Source organism: Trichosurus vulpecula, chromosome 6, assembly GCF_011100635.1.
Source record: "Trichosurus vulpecula isolate mTriVul1 chromosome 6, mTriVul1.pri, whole genome shotgun sequence".
Lineage (NCBI taxonomy): Eukaryota > Metazoa > Chordata > Mammalia > Diprotodontia > Phalangeridae > Trichosurus > Trichosurus vulpecula.
Genome location: NC_050578.1, coordinates 110,654,441 through 110,670,716, shown reverse-complemented (window position 1 = coordinate 110,670,716; position 16,276 = coordinate 110,654,441). Strand labels below are relative to the sequence as shown.

Below are 16,276 nucleotides of genomic sequence, written 5' to 3'. Positions count from 1 at the left end.
GAACCTTCCCTTGCTAACCTTTTTGCCTGCCCCCTATCTCCCCATTGTCCATAGCTGCGCAGTCATGGTATGAAACAAGAATTCTTAATCTGGGATCTGTGAACTTCTTTTTAAAGATACTTTGATAATGGCATTTCAACAGAATTCATTTCTTTTGTGATCTCATCCCATGATGCAACCCTTTTCTTCTGTCCTCCATTTCCTCATCATTTAATTTTTGCATTTGTATTTGCATAAAATCTAAATACATTTAATATTATGCATTTAAAAACCTTATTCTGGGAAGAGGTCCATAGGCTTCACCGGTTTTCCGAATGGGTCCAGGGGACCAAAAAAAAGGTTAAGAACCCCTGAACTAGAGCATGGGTTTAGCATGTAATAATTGCAATTTCAGATTGAGGACAGACTTAGGAATGAGTTACTATGGGAGCTAAATATCTTCATTTTCATTGTTGTAAAAATGCATGGCATAAACCTCTTTTGTTTACAAGAACCAACTATGCAGTTTATAAAGAACCAGGTTCTTCTCTGGTTTTCCTTATAATTATTTCTCTGCTTATTCACATTAGCATCCACATTCATGATCAGAAAGCAATACTGAATGGTTGACAAGTTTTAAATTGCCCCTACACAGCTGTAGAGTCTTCTCCTCCTTCCTTTTGTCAGACACAGATGTGCATTGGGAGTTTAGGAACAGGTTAATGTGATGAAATTGAATCTGAGTGAGGGATAGATGAGATAGATGGACAGGGAGACGTGTACCATGATAAAGAGATAAAAGAAAACACAGTTTTCCAACTTGGGATCCATTCTTAAAAAAGATTTTATTATCTTAAAAATAACTATGCACAACATAGGAAACAAGCCAGAACGTATCTAACAAGATGGTCCTTATTTGTCAAAGATTAGCGTGTGATCATCAATTGAAAAAGCATGAGGCTACTTTAGTATTTACAAGGTTAAATTCATACTTTGGTGACTTAGAAACAATAATTGCCAGAGATTTATCTGTAAATATTGACAAGCCATACATACGTAAAAGGTTGAGTCCTTAAACATGAGAAAGTGAGGAAGTAGAAATTGGGACAATCCATAGTCTCCTTATGCTCTCTCTTGATTCTATGGGTTTTTGGAGGCCATCATCCTTCCATGCTTAAAACATATCTCTTACTTTTGAAATCCTTTTTTTCTTTCAAGTCCAAGATCAGGTGACTTTCCCTTTCCTCTTTTTTTCTTCTGCCCCCTAGCTAATGTGATTTCTCCCTCCTCAAAAATTCCTTTTGTCGGGATCTGTCCATCATGGTGTAGTGGAAAGAAGGCTGGACCTGGAGTCAGAGGAGCTATGTTGGAATTCTGTCTCTGGAGCTTGTGTGACTGTGACTATAGGAAAGTCACAGCCTCACCATTCTTCCATTTCCTCAAGTAGATTGGAGATCACAGTACCTACAGTACCAACTTCACAGCATTGCTGGAAGCCTGAAATGTGTGGGAAACACTATGTAAACCTTAAAGTGCTATATGAGCAGCAGTAACTATGCTTATCTTGTATTTCCTTATATGGGGGTGCCATTTAAAAAAAACTTGTTACTTTTTTTTAGTACCCCGAAGTTAAAAGAAAATGAATGTGACCATTGGACTATTCATGGGACTAATTGAATCTCACAATATAGGTCTGTTTTTGTAGTATATTCCTACAGAAATGAACTTCTTTTCTGCTATGTTTTATTTCATCTTAAAAAGTAGATAGGAAAGAAAAAAAAACCCTTATTAACGACCACCAAGGGGTAGGCAGAGATTTTAAATTGACCTTATATCCCCTAATTTGTATATGGGATTTTTCATCTGATTTTCAATTAGCAACAGGACTATCAAGTTTTCAGAAAGTTGCTAACAAGATGCAAAATACAAAATAGTACCACTCTTTTCCTCTCATTCCTTTTCCAACATTACTATATAATTGTGTTGGTAATTGGGCCCCACAGGCCTCAATTCAAATCCCTGCTCTCTCAGTTATGACCTTGGCTAAGCCATACATGAATTCATTCAAGAAACATTTATCAGTTGGTTGCTATGGGCAGGGTGCTGTGCCTCAGTTTCCTCATCTGTAAAATGAGAGGGATGGACTAGATAATTGCTAAAATTTCTTCTAGCTGTATAGCCTCTACCCTTATAAGATCATATAAACCAATCTCCTCTTTATTGAGACGTGAACACATTGAGGCTCCTGCAGGGAAAATGGGGCAGCTAGGGGGCGCAGTGGATAGAGTGCCTGGCCTGGATTCAGGAAGATTCATCTTCTTGAGTTCAAATGTGACCTCAGACATTTACTAGCTGTGTGACCCTGGGCAAGTCACTTGACCCTCTTTGCCTCAGTTTCCTCATCTATAAAATAAGTTTCAGAAGGAAATGTCAAAGCACTCCAGTATCTGTGCCAGGAAAACCCCGAATGGGGCCATGAGGAGTTGAACACGACTGAAATTACTGAAGAACAAAACCAGGAAAATGACTTAACGCAGGGTCACGCAGTGACATAAAATAATTCTCAGCATTTGTGTCTGGCACATCTCACTGGAACATTGATGAGTCTGATCTGCCTTATGTGGGCATGAGGAGCAAATGTTTTTGTGAGAGTTAGGACAATTACCTGTTTTTGGGGGGGGGATTCTGTTGCACTATTCATAGAAATGATTTCATACCACAGGCTATTAGTGTCCTGGAAGACTTCATGCCTGGCTGAATGTGAGCTGGTCATTTCCAACATTGATTTCCACAAGATTTTGAGTTACAAATTTTCTCCCCATTTGTACCCTCCCCCACCCCAAGATGGCATATATTCTGATTGCCCCTTTCCCCAGTCTGCCCTCCCTTCTGTCACTCCACTGCACCCCCCATCTCCTTTCCCTTTATTTCCTTGTAGGGCAAGATAGATTTCTATACCCCATTGCCTGTATATCTTAAGAGCTAGTCATTTCCAATGTACAATTTCTTTACAATGGTCATTTATTTATAATGGCTTCATATGGATTTCAGAAGATTTAGAACCAGGAGAGGTCTTAGACCATTTACTTCAGCTCCCTGTTCCCCATTTCTCACTAAAATGCAAGCTCCTTGAGTGGTGGGGTGTGGTTTTGATTTTGTCTGTGTATTCTTAGCATAGAACCTGGCCTATAACGGATACTTAATAGATGTGGTGAGGCAGCTTGGGGTAGTGGATAGAACACTGTGTTCCGAGTTTATGTCCCACTGTGAACATAGACTGGCTATGCAACCGTGACCAGGCTAAGCCCTAGGCACTCCTCAAAGACTAAATTCCAGAGCAGAGCTGAACTAGAAGAAGAAGCTCTTCAATGGAAGTTTCCTACATCAAGTGAAATTATAGGTCTGGGTTAAAAGTTATTTAGTAAAATAATTTGAATTTTATAGATGAGAAACAGTTCCATGTGTTGTAAATAGCTGGTTCAAGGTCAAACAGATTTAAATAATAGAACTGGGATGAGAACTGAGGTCCTCTGACTCCTGATTTGTTTTTCTGTCCTTTTATACCACATGGCCTCTCCCTTCTGCTGCAGTGGGTGGTGGATACAGGTACCATGATGCCACACATTCTGGGCTAATTGTCTTTGTGAGCAGAATTTACATTGGCGTGTTAAGCATCTCCATGTGTAACCCTGCTAGTACCTTTGTTCCTTTGGGTGAAAAGGTAAATAGAAATAGGGCAGTTGAAGGTTTAAACAGATCTCAGGATGCTGTTGCTGGAATTCCCTAGAGACCTCTTCCTTATTTTATGAAATGTGGTCTAAAGTGGTCATCGGACCCAAAGAAGGCCCCTACTAGGGAGCAGGGATGTGGGATTACAAGTCATTTCCTAAACTATTAACTCCTACAATTAAGCAAACACAAAACCAAAGCAGGAATAGGAATAAAACTGAACTTTTCACAATATCCAATAAGTTGGCTCAGCAGGGCCATTTATCTATCCATCACTGAGTCCCTCGAACAGGAACCTCCGGATGAAATGTGTCTCCTGATATTGTCTCCAATTCAGGGAGATACCTTCTATTATCATGGCAAAGCAATGCTTCCACAGGATCAATTTCCACAGGATCATTCACATGGTCTTCTTTTCCTGATCCTGTTAAGTGGTTTAGGGAGGATGTTTTTACACGTGGCTTTTCTGTAGCAGAATTGGGGAGGGGAGATAAAAACAACAGAATTAGACATGGTTGGTTTGAAAGAGGCTGTTGTAATTGTCAGAAGAATAACAAACCCTGGGCCACCTCTTCTCCTACAGAACAGTACCCAAGCATCGGATTCCTAGGTGTTTAATGTAATCGCTCAGCCCTGCTTTGTGGATATGTCCCCCAAAAGACTGCATTTTCATTAATGTTTTAGTAAACTATAAGTCATTTGGAACTAGACACCTGGTACTTGATTAATTGATGGGGAAACTAAGACTAAGGGAGTACTAGTCATTTAGATGTAGAATAGAATCCATACACTTGTTATTGTGTCCATTGAGATAAGCACCAGTACAGAAAACCCAGACAAATCCACAAAGAACTAATAAGAATAAAAAAGGCAGTTAGGTGACACAGTGGATAGAGTGTGGGGCCTGGAGACAGGCAGACTCATCTTCCTGAGTTCAAATTTAGTCTCAGACACTTATTAGCTGTGTGGCCCTGGACAAGTCACTTAACCCCACTTGCCTCAATTTCCTCATCTGTAAAATGAGCTGGAGAAGAAAATGGTAAACCACTCTAGTGTCTTTGCCAAGAAAACCCCAAATGGGGTCGTGAAGAGTGGAACATGACTAAACTATAACCACCACAACTAAGAATCGAGCTGTGAGATTAATGAAAACAATACATTTAGCAGCTTTAGACATTCTTCCCTTCCTTCATTTCTTTGGGTCTGATTTTCATAGCAATCTGTGTCTGGAGGGAGACGGGGCATGTGTACTTCTTAGATGGAGACACTAATGTTTTCTTAAACTTCTAATGTGTAATACACAATGTTGTTGTGGTTGTTTGTTGTTGTCTATCCTTTCTTCTTGAAAGAGGACCCTGACATCATGGAGGCGATGCCATGACAAGCAAGTGAATTGAATTCAAGCTCCAAGGAAGAAAATGGAAAAAAAAAAGGAAATGAGGCTTGGATTGTAGATTCCGCACACCCCTACCCCCTCAATCAGTTGCCATTAAATTTGTAGATTCCTTTTAATGAAGTTCTTCCTTACTCAACAAATGTCCTTAGTGATGACTGCTGGGTTGCCTTTGCTAGAAAATTGGTGCCATATAAATTTTGTTGGCATTTAGTGCTGGAATAGATGAAATGCTGCCCCTCTTTTCGCCCTCAACTCGCACCCAATGACCTCTTGACAGCTTTCTGTTTTTCTGAAATGGAAAGGGAAGTACAATAATTACCTCTCAGAGTGAGAGGTAATTTATTTTTTTTTAAATAACAGAACTCCCAAATACATAGTAACTCTGCTCTCAATTCTGTTGACCTACTCCTTTACTGGGAATTGTGAGATTCTGGAAAAATTCTTAGTATCCAGCACAATAAATATCTACTGAATTGGGTGCTCAGGACCACATGTGGGAGATGACCCATTTATACTAAAGACTATTGAATACTGATTAGGTTCATCTTAAAAGGGCCCATATTCTGGGGGAAAAGAATATTTACGTAGTGTTGTTATGAGGAAAGTGCTTTTTAGATCTCAAAGCTCTTTAGAAGGGGGAATAATTGCTATTAAGCTAGCCTATTAATTTTACACTCATTCTGAAAGGATTCTGAGCTACCAGAGTTGACAGATTCCCTGCAAGTGAAGCCCTGGCCTAGACACTAGGGATTGAAGAACGGTTCCCTGTTGATAGATATGGCAGCATGAGGGGTAAGCACTGGATTAGGATGTAGAAGACCTAGGTTTGAGTACCAGTCTTCCTTGTGTGACCTTGAGTAAAGTCATTTTCTCTTTGTAGGTCTCAGTTTTCTTATCTATAAAAAAAGTGTTGGGCTAACTGCCAGTAGAGAGCCTTCTAGTTCTAAATCTGAGATTCTACCACTATCTGTCAAAATCTTAATTTAGTTTCTGAAATTTAGAATACCAACATAATTGAAAAGAAAGAAAATTTGGGAAGGAGTGCATTGGGGAAGAAGTGTATTTTCTTTTCATGGAGTCATAGATTGAGGTCCAGAAGGGACTTTTGACACCTTCAATTCTGATTGCCTGATTTTTCCAGATGAGAAAACTGAAGGGCGAGTGACTTTTCCAGGGTGTCATAGCTAGTAAGTGTCGTAGGTAGGATCTGAATGTGGGTGCTCATAAGTCCAAATCTACTGCAGCATATTAGAATATCTCTACCAGCTACTTCAGCTTACCTAACGATGTAAATAGGGGAGAAAAACACATTTTATGTCAATTTTGTTCCAACTATCATTTTCTCTAAGTTTAAAAGTTCCAGTTTTACCCTTGTCAGCAGGCGAATCAAGAATGATACGAAGAGGATGACTCCAACGATACCAGCTATTACACCAAAAACTATCACGGCGACCACTTAGAGGAAAGGAGAGATCAATTAGTGGCAAAAGAGTGAAATAAACAGCTGTGTAGCAGCCATCTAGAAAATGGGTTTAATACATGTAATGATTTAGGTAAATTGCTTTGTAAACCTGAATTCAAATAGGCAAATGATCTCTGATTCCATTGGTTTGGGGGATTTTTCATGTAGAAACCTCATTCCATTATTATCCATGGTTTCATAGAGGGATCTCAAAGGTTCAGTGACCTGGTTATGGTCATGCAGATAGTAAATGGACAGACAGGATTCAAACCCAGATCCTTCTGATCCCAAGCCCAACACTTTAACCATTATTCCTTGCTGCCTTCCTAAATTTTAAAGCATCGGGCACATGTAATTTATTATTATTATTATTATAATTAATGATCATATGTGAGAGAGATTATCAGTCCTCTCCCATTTTATACATGTGGAAAGGGAGATTCAGAGATGTTAAAGATGTTTGCTTAAGTTCACAGGGCTAAGTGACAGGATTGGGATTTGAACACAGATTTCTCAGTTCCAGTAATCCAGTTAGTATACTATACTGCCTCATCTTCAAATATCAGAGAAGGAAGAGACGTTAGATACCGTCTCACTTTATCCATGAGGAAACTTAGTTCCCAAGTCAATCCCTGAAGTCACATAGCTACTAAGTGGCAAACCTACGGCTTGAAATCTAGCTCAGCATTCTTTATTCTGTTCTGCTCTGCCTCTCAATTAAAAGAGTATACAAGCTATATGGGAAAAGAATGTGGAAAAATATTAATTTTCTGTGAATGACACAGAAAGCTGAAAATCATGAAGGTAAATGTCAGTCAGTCAATCAGCTGGCATTTATTAAGTACCTACTCTGTGCTAAGCACTGTAGAAACCAAGAGAAACAAACTGCCCCAAAAAACAATAAACCAAAAATTACCCGAGGCCCTGTTCTTAAGGAGCTCACTATCTAAAGGGGGAGACAGCAGGTGAACAACTATTTATAACTATGTACAAATAAGGCGTGTGTGTGTGTGTGTGTGTGTGTACATGTGTGTATGACAAGAAGAAAAATACAGGAGAAGCTGGATGGGGACAATCTCAGAGGGAGGGCACTGAGACCAAGGACTGGCAAAAGCTTCTTGTAGAAGGTGGAATTGTGTTGAGGAAGTCAGAGAAGCTAGATGTGACAGTTGATAATGGGAAGCATTCCAGGCACGGGAGATAGCCATCAAAAATGCTCATTTGGGAGATGAAATGTGTTTGAGATGATGGGGAGCATTCCAGGCATGGGAGATGGCCATCGAAAATGCTCATTTGGGAGATGGAATATTGTGTTTGAGAAACAGCATGGAGGCCAGCATCGCTGGATGTCTGAGAGTAAGATGTGCGGTACTTCCAATGAAACAAAAAAGAAACAGTGGCCATCGGTGCTCAGTCTCTTTGGTGAGCAATCGTCTAACTAAATGAACAATTGAAACAAAGCAGCATTTTACAATCAAACTTGTATTATTCTCCTGATTGTAGATTCACATAAGCAGATCTTTTAGGTGAAGCCTTCACTTTCTTAGTAGAGACTCATGCTACATCCATATGAGGCATGAGGCAACCCTATGAAAACACACATACAGGTATAACCTCAAAAGAGATGAATAATTGGCAATTATCCAGTAAAAGCAGATTGTTAAGACAATGGAATTGGACCATGCAGTAAAGTAAATTGGCAATGGGCCTTCCAAAAGTGATATCCATTATCTGAATAGGACATTTTCGGCAGGACTCTGTTTTACATTGCTTAGACCTAGCCACCTGGAAGATCTCACTTGTTTCATAAGTTCATAGAGTCTTCTCCAAAATGTCAGGTGGCACTAAAAATAGTCCTACTCATCAGGCCCACCCCAGGAATGCAAAACAGACCTTCACAAAAAGATGTTGTCTTTGGTCTTCAGATTCCTTGAGAGATGAGTAAGACAGAGATTCCCAAGGGGAAGCAGTAACACTTTAAGTCTGGATTTTGGGGTATGAGTTCCATGTCATCAGGGATAGATATGTGAATTTCTATTGAATGATTAATTCCTCTATAACTTTCCTCTACATAGATTAGATTTTAATAACTTCTCACTTCCTTTTCTTTTTAATCTGGGGTCCATTTCAGCAATTTTTCTTTGTAAAACTACAAGTAAATGCAGCATTTTAAATAAATGCCCAAAGTTTACCCATTCACACAATGAGAAACACATGAAATCAGTAAAAACTACTGCCTGAGAGACTTAATGACCAACATCAGTTATTTCCATAGATGTGACTCATACCCAGACTCCCCCCACCCCAAATTTCCCTTATAATAACTCACATTTATTTTGTATGGACCTGGACCTGTGATTTCCGTATTGTAAGGAAATAGGGATGTGAAGACTTCTTCCATACATGCTGGTGGGCCACTCCTCTATGCCTATATCCTTAAAGTTGCCTTAGGGCATTGGGTAGTTAAGTGACATTCATGGTCACCCAATGAATATGTATCAGAGGTCCTCCTAAGTTCAAGTCCAGGCTTTTATCACTACACCATGCTGCTTTTTCTATTCTTGGTTGAGTTTTAGATTTTTCAAAATTTATTTGATTCTAAACTTAAAATGTAAAATAAGCATTTCCGTAACAGCAGAATAGGAAAAGAAGAAGATAATTGTATGTGACACTGAAAATTTATTGTGTACAACTTGCTATTCTTTCTAAATATATAATAAAGTTATATATCTTTCTTCCCCTCCTCCCGGGATGGCTACTATTAGACGCAAATATGTATATGTACATTTGTGTGCGTGTGTGTGAAATGATTCTATATATACTTCCATTTAATATTTTTTTTTCTCTGGATGCAAATATCATCTTCCTTCATAGGTATTTTGTAGCTGATTTGGGTATTTATAATATTCAAAATGACTTAGTCGCTCATTTACAGCAACACAGATATTATCACTTTTATAAATGAGGCCATTTCATAGGTGTTAAGTGTCTTGAGGTCAAAAAAGTGGAATGAATAGAAGAACAAATGGTGGAATGCTAGAACTCTCCCTTCCAGTGCTCTAAGAATGACCCTACAGTTTTTTAAAGCCAAAGTCAGAATTTACCACAGTTAGTAATTATCAGTTCCAAAGATGATGACAGTTGAGCCATTTGGGGTTGGGTGGGGTTGGGACTTGTGATGTGATCAATGAGAATGCCAGCTAAGCAGTCATGTTCTACTAATACAGATCAGTAACTTATGTTCCCAGGATTTGCCTACATTTTAGAATATTTGAACACACAAAACTTGCTAAAGAATCAGGGTAAGAATGTTTATTTATCATGTAACCTATAGACGTTTTCTAATGTCTCAGAAAAGAGGCACCATTTTTAAGAAGGGAAGAACCATGTTGTAAACCCTGTGTCCATTTAAAGCAACCCCCTCATAAGAAGAAATATGGGGACCTCTTTTGGCAAATTAGGAGAGTTACATGCAATTTTTGTCCATGAATGTTTTCAACGTACCTGGTCCGGGGAGAGCGTGGATTATGCGACCTTTACCTGGTCCTGGGATTATGTGATCATCATTTGTTTCCACCAGAAATAAAACACAGAGAAGTCTAAGTTAATATTTAAAGTTATAAAGATGTTACCAACTGTGGCAACTATTTTAGTATTAGATTTATATTTTTTTCCTTTCAATCATTTGTAATTTTATCAGTGTGGGGGAACTCCCAATACCAAGGCAGATTATACTCCATCTATGACTTTATAGATAATTCCTAAGGTGTCACTTAAGGTACTTAGAAGTTAAGCATTTGTCCAAAGTCACACATCCATTAAATGCCAAAGATGAGAATTAAACCCAGGTCTCCTTGCTCTATCTGTTATAGGGCCATTCGGTCCCTCCAATTTTTGTCATTGTGTTTCCTTGCTCAATTTCTTGGTGAATATGGATTGAACAAGTCTTACAAGTTAATCGAGTTTCCAGGAGAGAAGGCCAAAGCATTATAGATTTACAGTTGGAAGAGACCTTAGAAGATATGTAAACCTCCTCCAGTAAGCCCAGCATTTTCTTGAGAAGGAAACTGAGGCCCAGAGAGTTTAAGTGGCTTGCCTGAGGTCATACAAGTTGTAAGTAGCAGAGATGAGATGTAAGTAACAGCATATACAGACTCAATGTTTTCTCTTAAATATCCATGAGAATATATGGAATTGAATATTATTGGGCAATAATCTTATTAACTAAGAGCAAGATGGGATTTAATTCAATAAAGCCACTACACATGGCAGGACCAGGTAGTCAGAGCTGAGGACATTGGGATAAAACATGGCAGAATTCCTATCCTTGAGGAAATTATAGTTACTGAGGAGGAGATTGCCACATCCATGGAAAAGTAGGATCTGAGGTAGAGTCTAACAAGGGCAAAGGAAAGATCTAAATGAAGTGTTTTAAGAAAATTTGAGGAGGGAAAGGATACCATTGTCTGGGAGGGCTGGGTGGGGAATTAGGAACAGCTTCATGTTTATGACGGCATTCTAGCTGAGCCTTTTGGGAAGAGAAAGATTTAAACAAGCCAAGACAAAGAGAGTTATGGGAGAATGGCCGGTACAAATGTGTGGAAGCAGAAGACGGAGTCCAGGACAAGACTGGGAACAGCTAGTGGTTAAGTTCAGTAATAATTTACATATTTATTATTATTTTGTTGCTATATATATTATATATGTAATATATAATATAATATATATATTATTATATTAACCCATCTATATATCACCAAGATTAACAAGTCTCTTTCCTCACAAAATTCCTGTGAGATAAGTAATGCACCTATGATTATTCCATTTTAATTCCAAGATGAGGAAATTGAGACTCACTGACTTGTTAGGAATCCTTACTCAAACATAGACTTTCTCTGGCTCCAATTCTACTTCTCATTTTATTACATAATACGGCTTTTTCATTTGGCCAGATCATAGAATACATGAAGACGAGAATCTGAAATAACCTTGGAATGGTACATTGGCACCATTAGTGGAGGGCCAGCCTAAAGAATTTGCATTTTATCCTAGAAGCAGTAAGGAGAATGTTTTTGAGCAGGAGAATTCTTTTTCAATAATGATACCTTTCCGATGGTTATCACTCCCTATGAGTGTCAGCTTAGAAAAGGCAGAGGCTGTTTTTGCCTTCCTTACTGTGTACATTCTCAGCAGAGAGTCATGCATTCAGTGAATACATCTCCCTGGTCACAAGGGCTCAAGAGCAACAATAATAAAGGAGATGCCAAACCGTATTTATCTGGTGCCTGTGTTGGGGTCTCAGAATAACTTCGGGCTGCCAAATGTTCGTCTTTGGTTCCGTTAGTCATTTTCGGAGATGTTACTGGATGCTCGTTGTGGTAGGCGTGACTTACATCTTGGGTTGAAACATAACCTATACGAAACAGAGGTTAGGAAGATCACCCACAAGTGCCTCTGGAGTGGGTCCACAAGCTCTCATCATGCTTCTAAGTCAGTTCTGGGACTCCCTTCCGTGTCCTCCTTTAGTGCTTGTCTCCTTCCCAAGGGGTTCTGCTAAGAAGCATCCTGAGTTCAGATCAGCATTTATTTTCTGGTAAAAATCTAATTTCACAACAAGTTTGCAGGATTTTGTGGAGTCAGGAATCAGAAAATAGCGTGGCTCACTGAACTTCGAAGAAGAAACAATGAGGATTGGACCATTGGACCACAGATAATTGGAGAAGGAAGAAAAGTTGTTTCTTTTCGCTTAGACTCCCTAACTGATTTTAAAAAGGAGGGAGGCATTTAAGGTTTTACAAAATACTTTGCCCACATTATTTCATTTGACCTTCATAGCAACTCTGAGGTAGTTATTATTCTATCTTATTATCTATTCCCACTTTATAGATATGAAAACTGAGTCTCAAAGAGAAACATTCACATATAGTCAGAGTGACTTTCCCAGAGTCAGATAGCTAATAGGTGATTCTGAAAGAGAACTCAAAACTAATATTTTCTCATCCCAGGTTGAGAACTCTGTCTATTAGGCTGAACTCCCTTTTTAAGATAAATGATTCCTTAGAGTATTGAAAGGAAGTCTAGATATAATTATAGAACCACAGGATATAGAGCTGGATGGGATATTTGCAATATTTAGTTACCTCGTCATTTTACAAAGATGAGACCCAGAGTGTTTTAAGTGACTTGCGCATGTTCACACAGGCATTAAGTAGCAAAGGCAAGATTTGAACCTTGTTCCTTTGATTTTAAATCGAGGTCTCTACCTACTGTAGCATGCTGCTTTTCACTGTTGATGTTTGAGAAGCCTTTGATAATAGTAGAGTTTCCAGAGACTTAAAGGTAGGCAACTCTTAACTGATTTTAAGAAAGTTTAGTTAGTAACATTTTGTTTTGTTTTTTCATCACAATCATTTCTGGAAATGACTTTCCCCTTCTCCCCATTAGATTCCTTTTTTAGTGATGTATGTGTCTTCCTTATATTCATTTCAGTATTGCTTTTTCGGTTCTACTTATTTTACTCTGAATCAGTTCATGTAAGTCTTCCCATGTTTCTTTGAATTCTTCTTTGATAAACTCTTACTTAGTCAATAATTCATCTTTACATTCCAATATATTTTTAGCCCTTTCCTACCTGATGGACAGCCACCTCAAAGTGCTCTTTCCCCCCTTTTTCCATCCCCTTTCTCAATCCTCTTTATCTTATCTTTCAACTCTTCCATGCAGTGGTCTTATTGGGACTTGTCTTCACAGGCTGTCGCTCAAGGATCATAGGTCAAGAGCTTCAAAGGACCTCGGAGGCCCTCTAGACCAATGCTCTCATTTTACAGATGAGGAAAGTAAGTGCCAGAGAAATTAGGTGACTTGCCTAGGGTTACATTGGGCATAAGCGTCAGAGACAGGATTTGAATTCATGTCCCTTAATCCTAGAAACAGTATTTATTCCATGTCATCTCCAGAGTGCTTTATTTGACAAACTCTAGCTTCAATTAACCTAGAGAAGAGTATCATGACTTAGTGGAAAGAGGACAAGACTCAGGTTCTTGAGACTTATTTTTAGATCTGGGTGTGAGGAGGGATATAAAAAGTCTTCTAGGTTCTAGATTCTAGACCTAGCTCTTTATCTTCTCTGTCCCTGTGGTCTTGTGGAAATTACTGTTCCTTTATGGGCTTCATTTTCTTCATTTATAAAATATTTATGTATTCTGGAAATCACTCACCTTTTCTGTAGTAAATTCCCAGTTCTTATAGTTACAAGTCACAACCATGTCCAAATCAATTTAGCTCCCTGAGTCAATTTCCTCATCCGTAAAATAGAGATAATGCTTGCCCTATCTACCTTGTGGGGTCACAGTGAGGAAAATATTTTGTAAAGTTCCAAGCACTATATAAATCTGGGTTATTATTTTTCCTCATTAATATTCTACTCAAAAGTCCCATCATGGCCTGTAGGCAACACTCTGTCCTTTAAAGGTTGTGCCCCTAGGAGCCAAATCTGGTAGTTCTTGCCAAAGTTGGAGTTTGAGCCTCGTAAAAGACTGTTTGTCCTCTGAAGCTCAGCCTCCCTAACTTTGGGTGGGGGGCAGTTAGTGGCACAGAGGATAGAGCACTGGGCTTGGAACCAAGAAACACATCTTCATGAGTTCAAATACGGCCTCAGACACTTACTACCTGGGCAAATTAGTTAACCCGGTTTGCCTCAGTTTCTTACCAGCAAAATGAACTGGAAAAGGAAAAGGCAAACCATTCTAGTATCTTTGTCAAGAAAGTCCCAAATGGGGTCAGGAGGACATGACTGAGATGACTCAGCAACAAGTCTGGAATGAGACATTTATTCCCACAGGCCTGCTTGTCAGGTGATAAAGATATTTTGACCAAACCATCTGTTTGCCTGCTAAAGCATGAAGGGGTTGTCATCTGTACTGGGACAATAGAGTCTGAAGTATTAAAGAAACACTGAGTATTTGTGGTAACATAATATATGGTTATGATTAGCTATGATAAGGATTTGTAATTTCATTGGCATGAAATCTACCAATGCAGCTCAAAAGACACATTTAAATTAGTAAATACGTTTTAGAGAATTGTCTGAGGCCTAGAGAGATTAAATGACTATCCAGTGTCTTAAAGCTAGCATGGATTAATAATTATAATAGCAAATATTAATAAGCAGTAACAGCAATAATAACCAAATAATAATTTTGTGGAAATCTTCTTTCCAAAACGAGTCATATTTAATATGAGGGCCTCACCAGTGAGAATTCCCCATCTTAGAAAGTAAACAGAGGCTTAACGAACTTAATTGCACATTAAGAGGGCCAGACAGACAATGAATTTGCTGTCAGCTTTTCATATGATGATAGGATCAAAGATTTTGAGCTGAAAGAAACCTCAGAGGTCATGTAAGTCTTATGACATATTTCAGCCTCAGCTTCCACTTTAGAATGGGAACACCAAGTATGGATGACCTCGTGTAGACAACTGAGGATGAGAAGCAGTCACTAACTTTATACCATGAAAGAAAAACCAGTTCAGTCAATTTGGTCTTTTTTTCCATTGCCATCATGACAGACGTTTCTAAGTGTCATTGGCTATGAAAGGTTTCAAACATCTTTCAAAAATCCTTGAGTTTGTGGGGAAACCTAAACAAACCACACACTAACAAACCCTTCTCCTTCCACCCCTTTTAGGTAATGCAAGTTTTTTCTTCATAGGAACAAGAGCTGGAAGCATAGGAGCTTAGAAGTTACTAGTCTCATCCCTTCATTTTATAGATGAATTAATTGTGATTTAGAGAGGGAAATTGACTTTCTGAGGTTGTCTTAGTAATAAGTTGAAAAGGAAGGATTTGAAACCAAATATGCCGATTCCATATCCAAGGGTCTTTCTACCATACTATATTTCCCTCTTTGTTGACACAGAGCTTTTATTGTAATAGAAATGATTAAATTAAATTTTTTACAACAGAAGTCCATTTAACTCTGTACCCACCATTCAGCTGTGACTGATATTCATAAATATCTTATGCCTATTTAAATCTAATTGATTCAGTATGGATTGCCTCTTGATTATAAAAGTCTTAAAGACAAAGATTTAGGGAAAGAAAAGACAGTTCAATTAACATAAATTTACCTTTTATGTCATCTCATTCCATTAAAGTAGTAATTGGCCTTCAATAAAACTATAGGGCAAAGTTTAATATCCTAGTAGTAACGTCACATCAAATTCTCTGGATCAAGTTGGGAATAAAAAACATTTAGACTTCACTTACCTAAAAATAGTAACAAAAGTGCTGTCTCTTTATACATCTTTGTCTGATGATTTTGATCTTCAAAATCCAATGCAAGAAATCCCAAAGCCCCCAATGTGTGCTCCAAACAGCCACCGAGAAGGACTGGTGGTGTCGGTCCCCAGCTACAGTGTACCCTCCTATCTGTGCTGTCCAGGTTTCAGAGGCTCTAATCAGCTATGAGGCATCAGCAAGAATGATCTGTCATAAGAGGCTGAGGAACTCTGATGACTACCCAAATTGTGAGTTTCAGTTTCACCAATGACAAGTGGCACTTTCTGTTCAGCAAACTGGGAAAGGGCATCTTCCCCACATGGACTGGCCCTGAACATCAAACCTTATTTGTATAAATTCCCCCAGGGGGTTGAATAATGCAATGAACTGTGCCCTTCTGCCCTAACCCTCTGGTTTTCAGTCTTCTCAT

At 38.7% G+C, this 16,276-nt stretch overlaps 1 protein-coding gene across 1 annotated transcript; it reads right to left on the bottom strand.

Annotated features, from left to right (window-relative positions):
* Positions 1-3,675: 3,675 nt before the first annotated feature.
* On the bottom strand, positions 3,676-15,980 carry GYPA (glycophorin A (MNS blood group)). Its single transcript, XM_036762490.1, has 5 exons — positions 15,835-15,980; positions 11,836-11,979; positions 10,071-10,112; positions 6,474-6,559; positions 3,676-4,174 (listed from the first exon to the last, which is right to left on the bottom strand). Exons 1-5 carry the CDS (start codon positions 15,869-15,871, stop codon positions 4,160-4,162), a joined length of 324 nt encoding a protein of 107 aa, XP_036618385.1. The 5' UTR covers positions 15,872-15,980; the 3' UTR covers positions 3,676-4,159.
* Between the last annotated feature and the right edge of the window lie 296 nt (positions 15,981-16,276).

Bases quoted from the DNA above. Each gene is read 5' to 3' on its own strand.
- GYPA (XM_036762490.1), bottom strand. From the start codon at position 15,871: ATGTATAAAGAGACAGCACTTTTGTTACTATTTTTAG. The intron at 11,980-15,834 runs GTAAGTGAAGTC...TGTTTCGTATAG, and splicing joins ACTTTTGTTACTATTTTTAG to GTTATGTTTCAACCCAAGAT. The intron at 10,113-11,835 runs GTTTGGCATCTC...ACATAATCCCAG, and splicing joins ACAGGCACCAGATAAATACG to GACCAGGTAAAGGTCGCATA.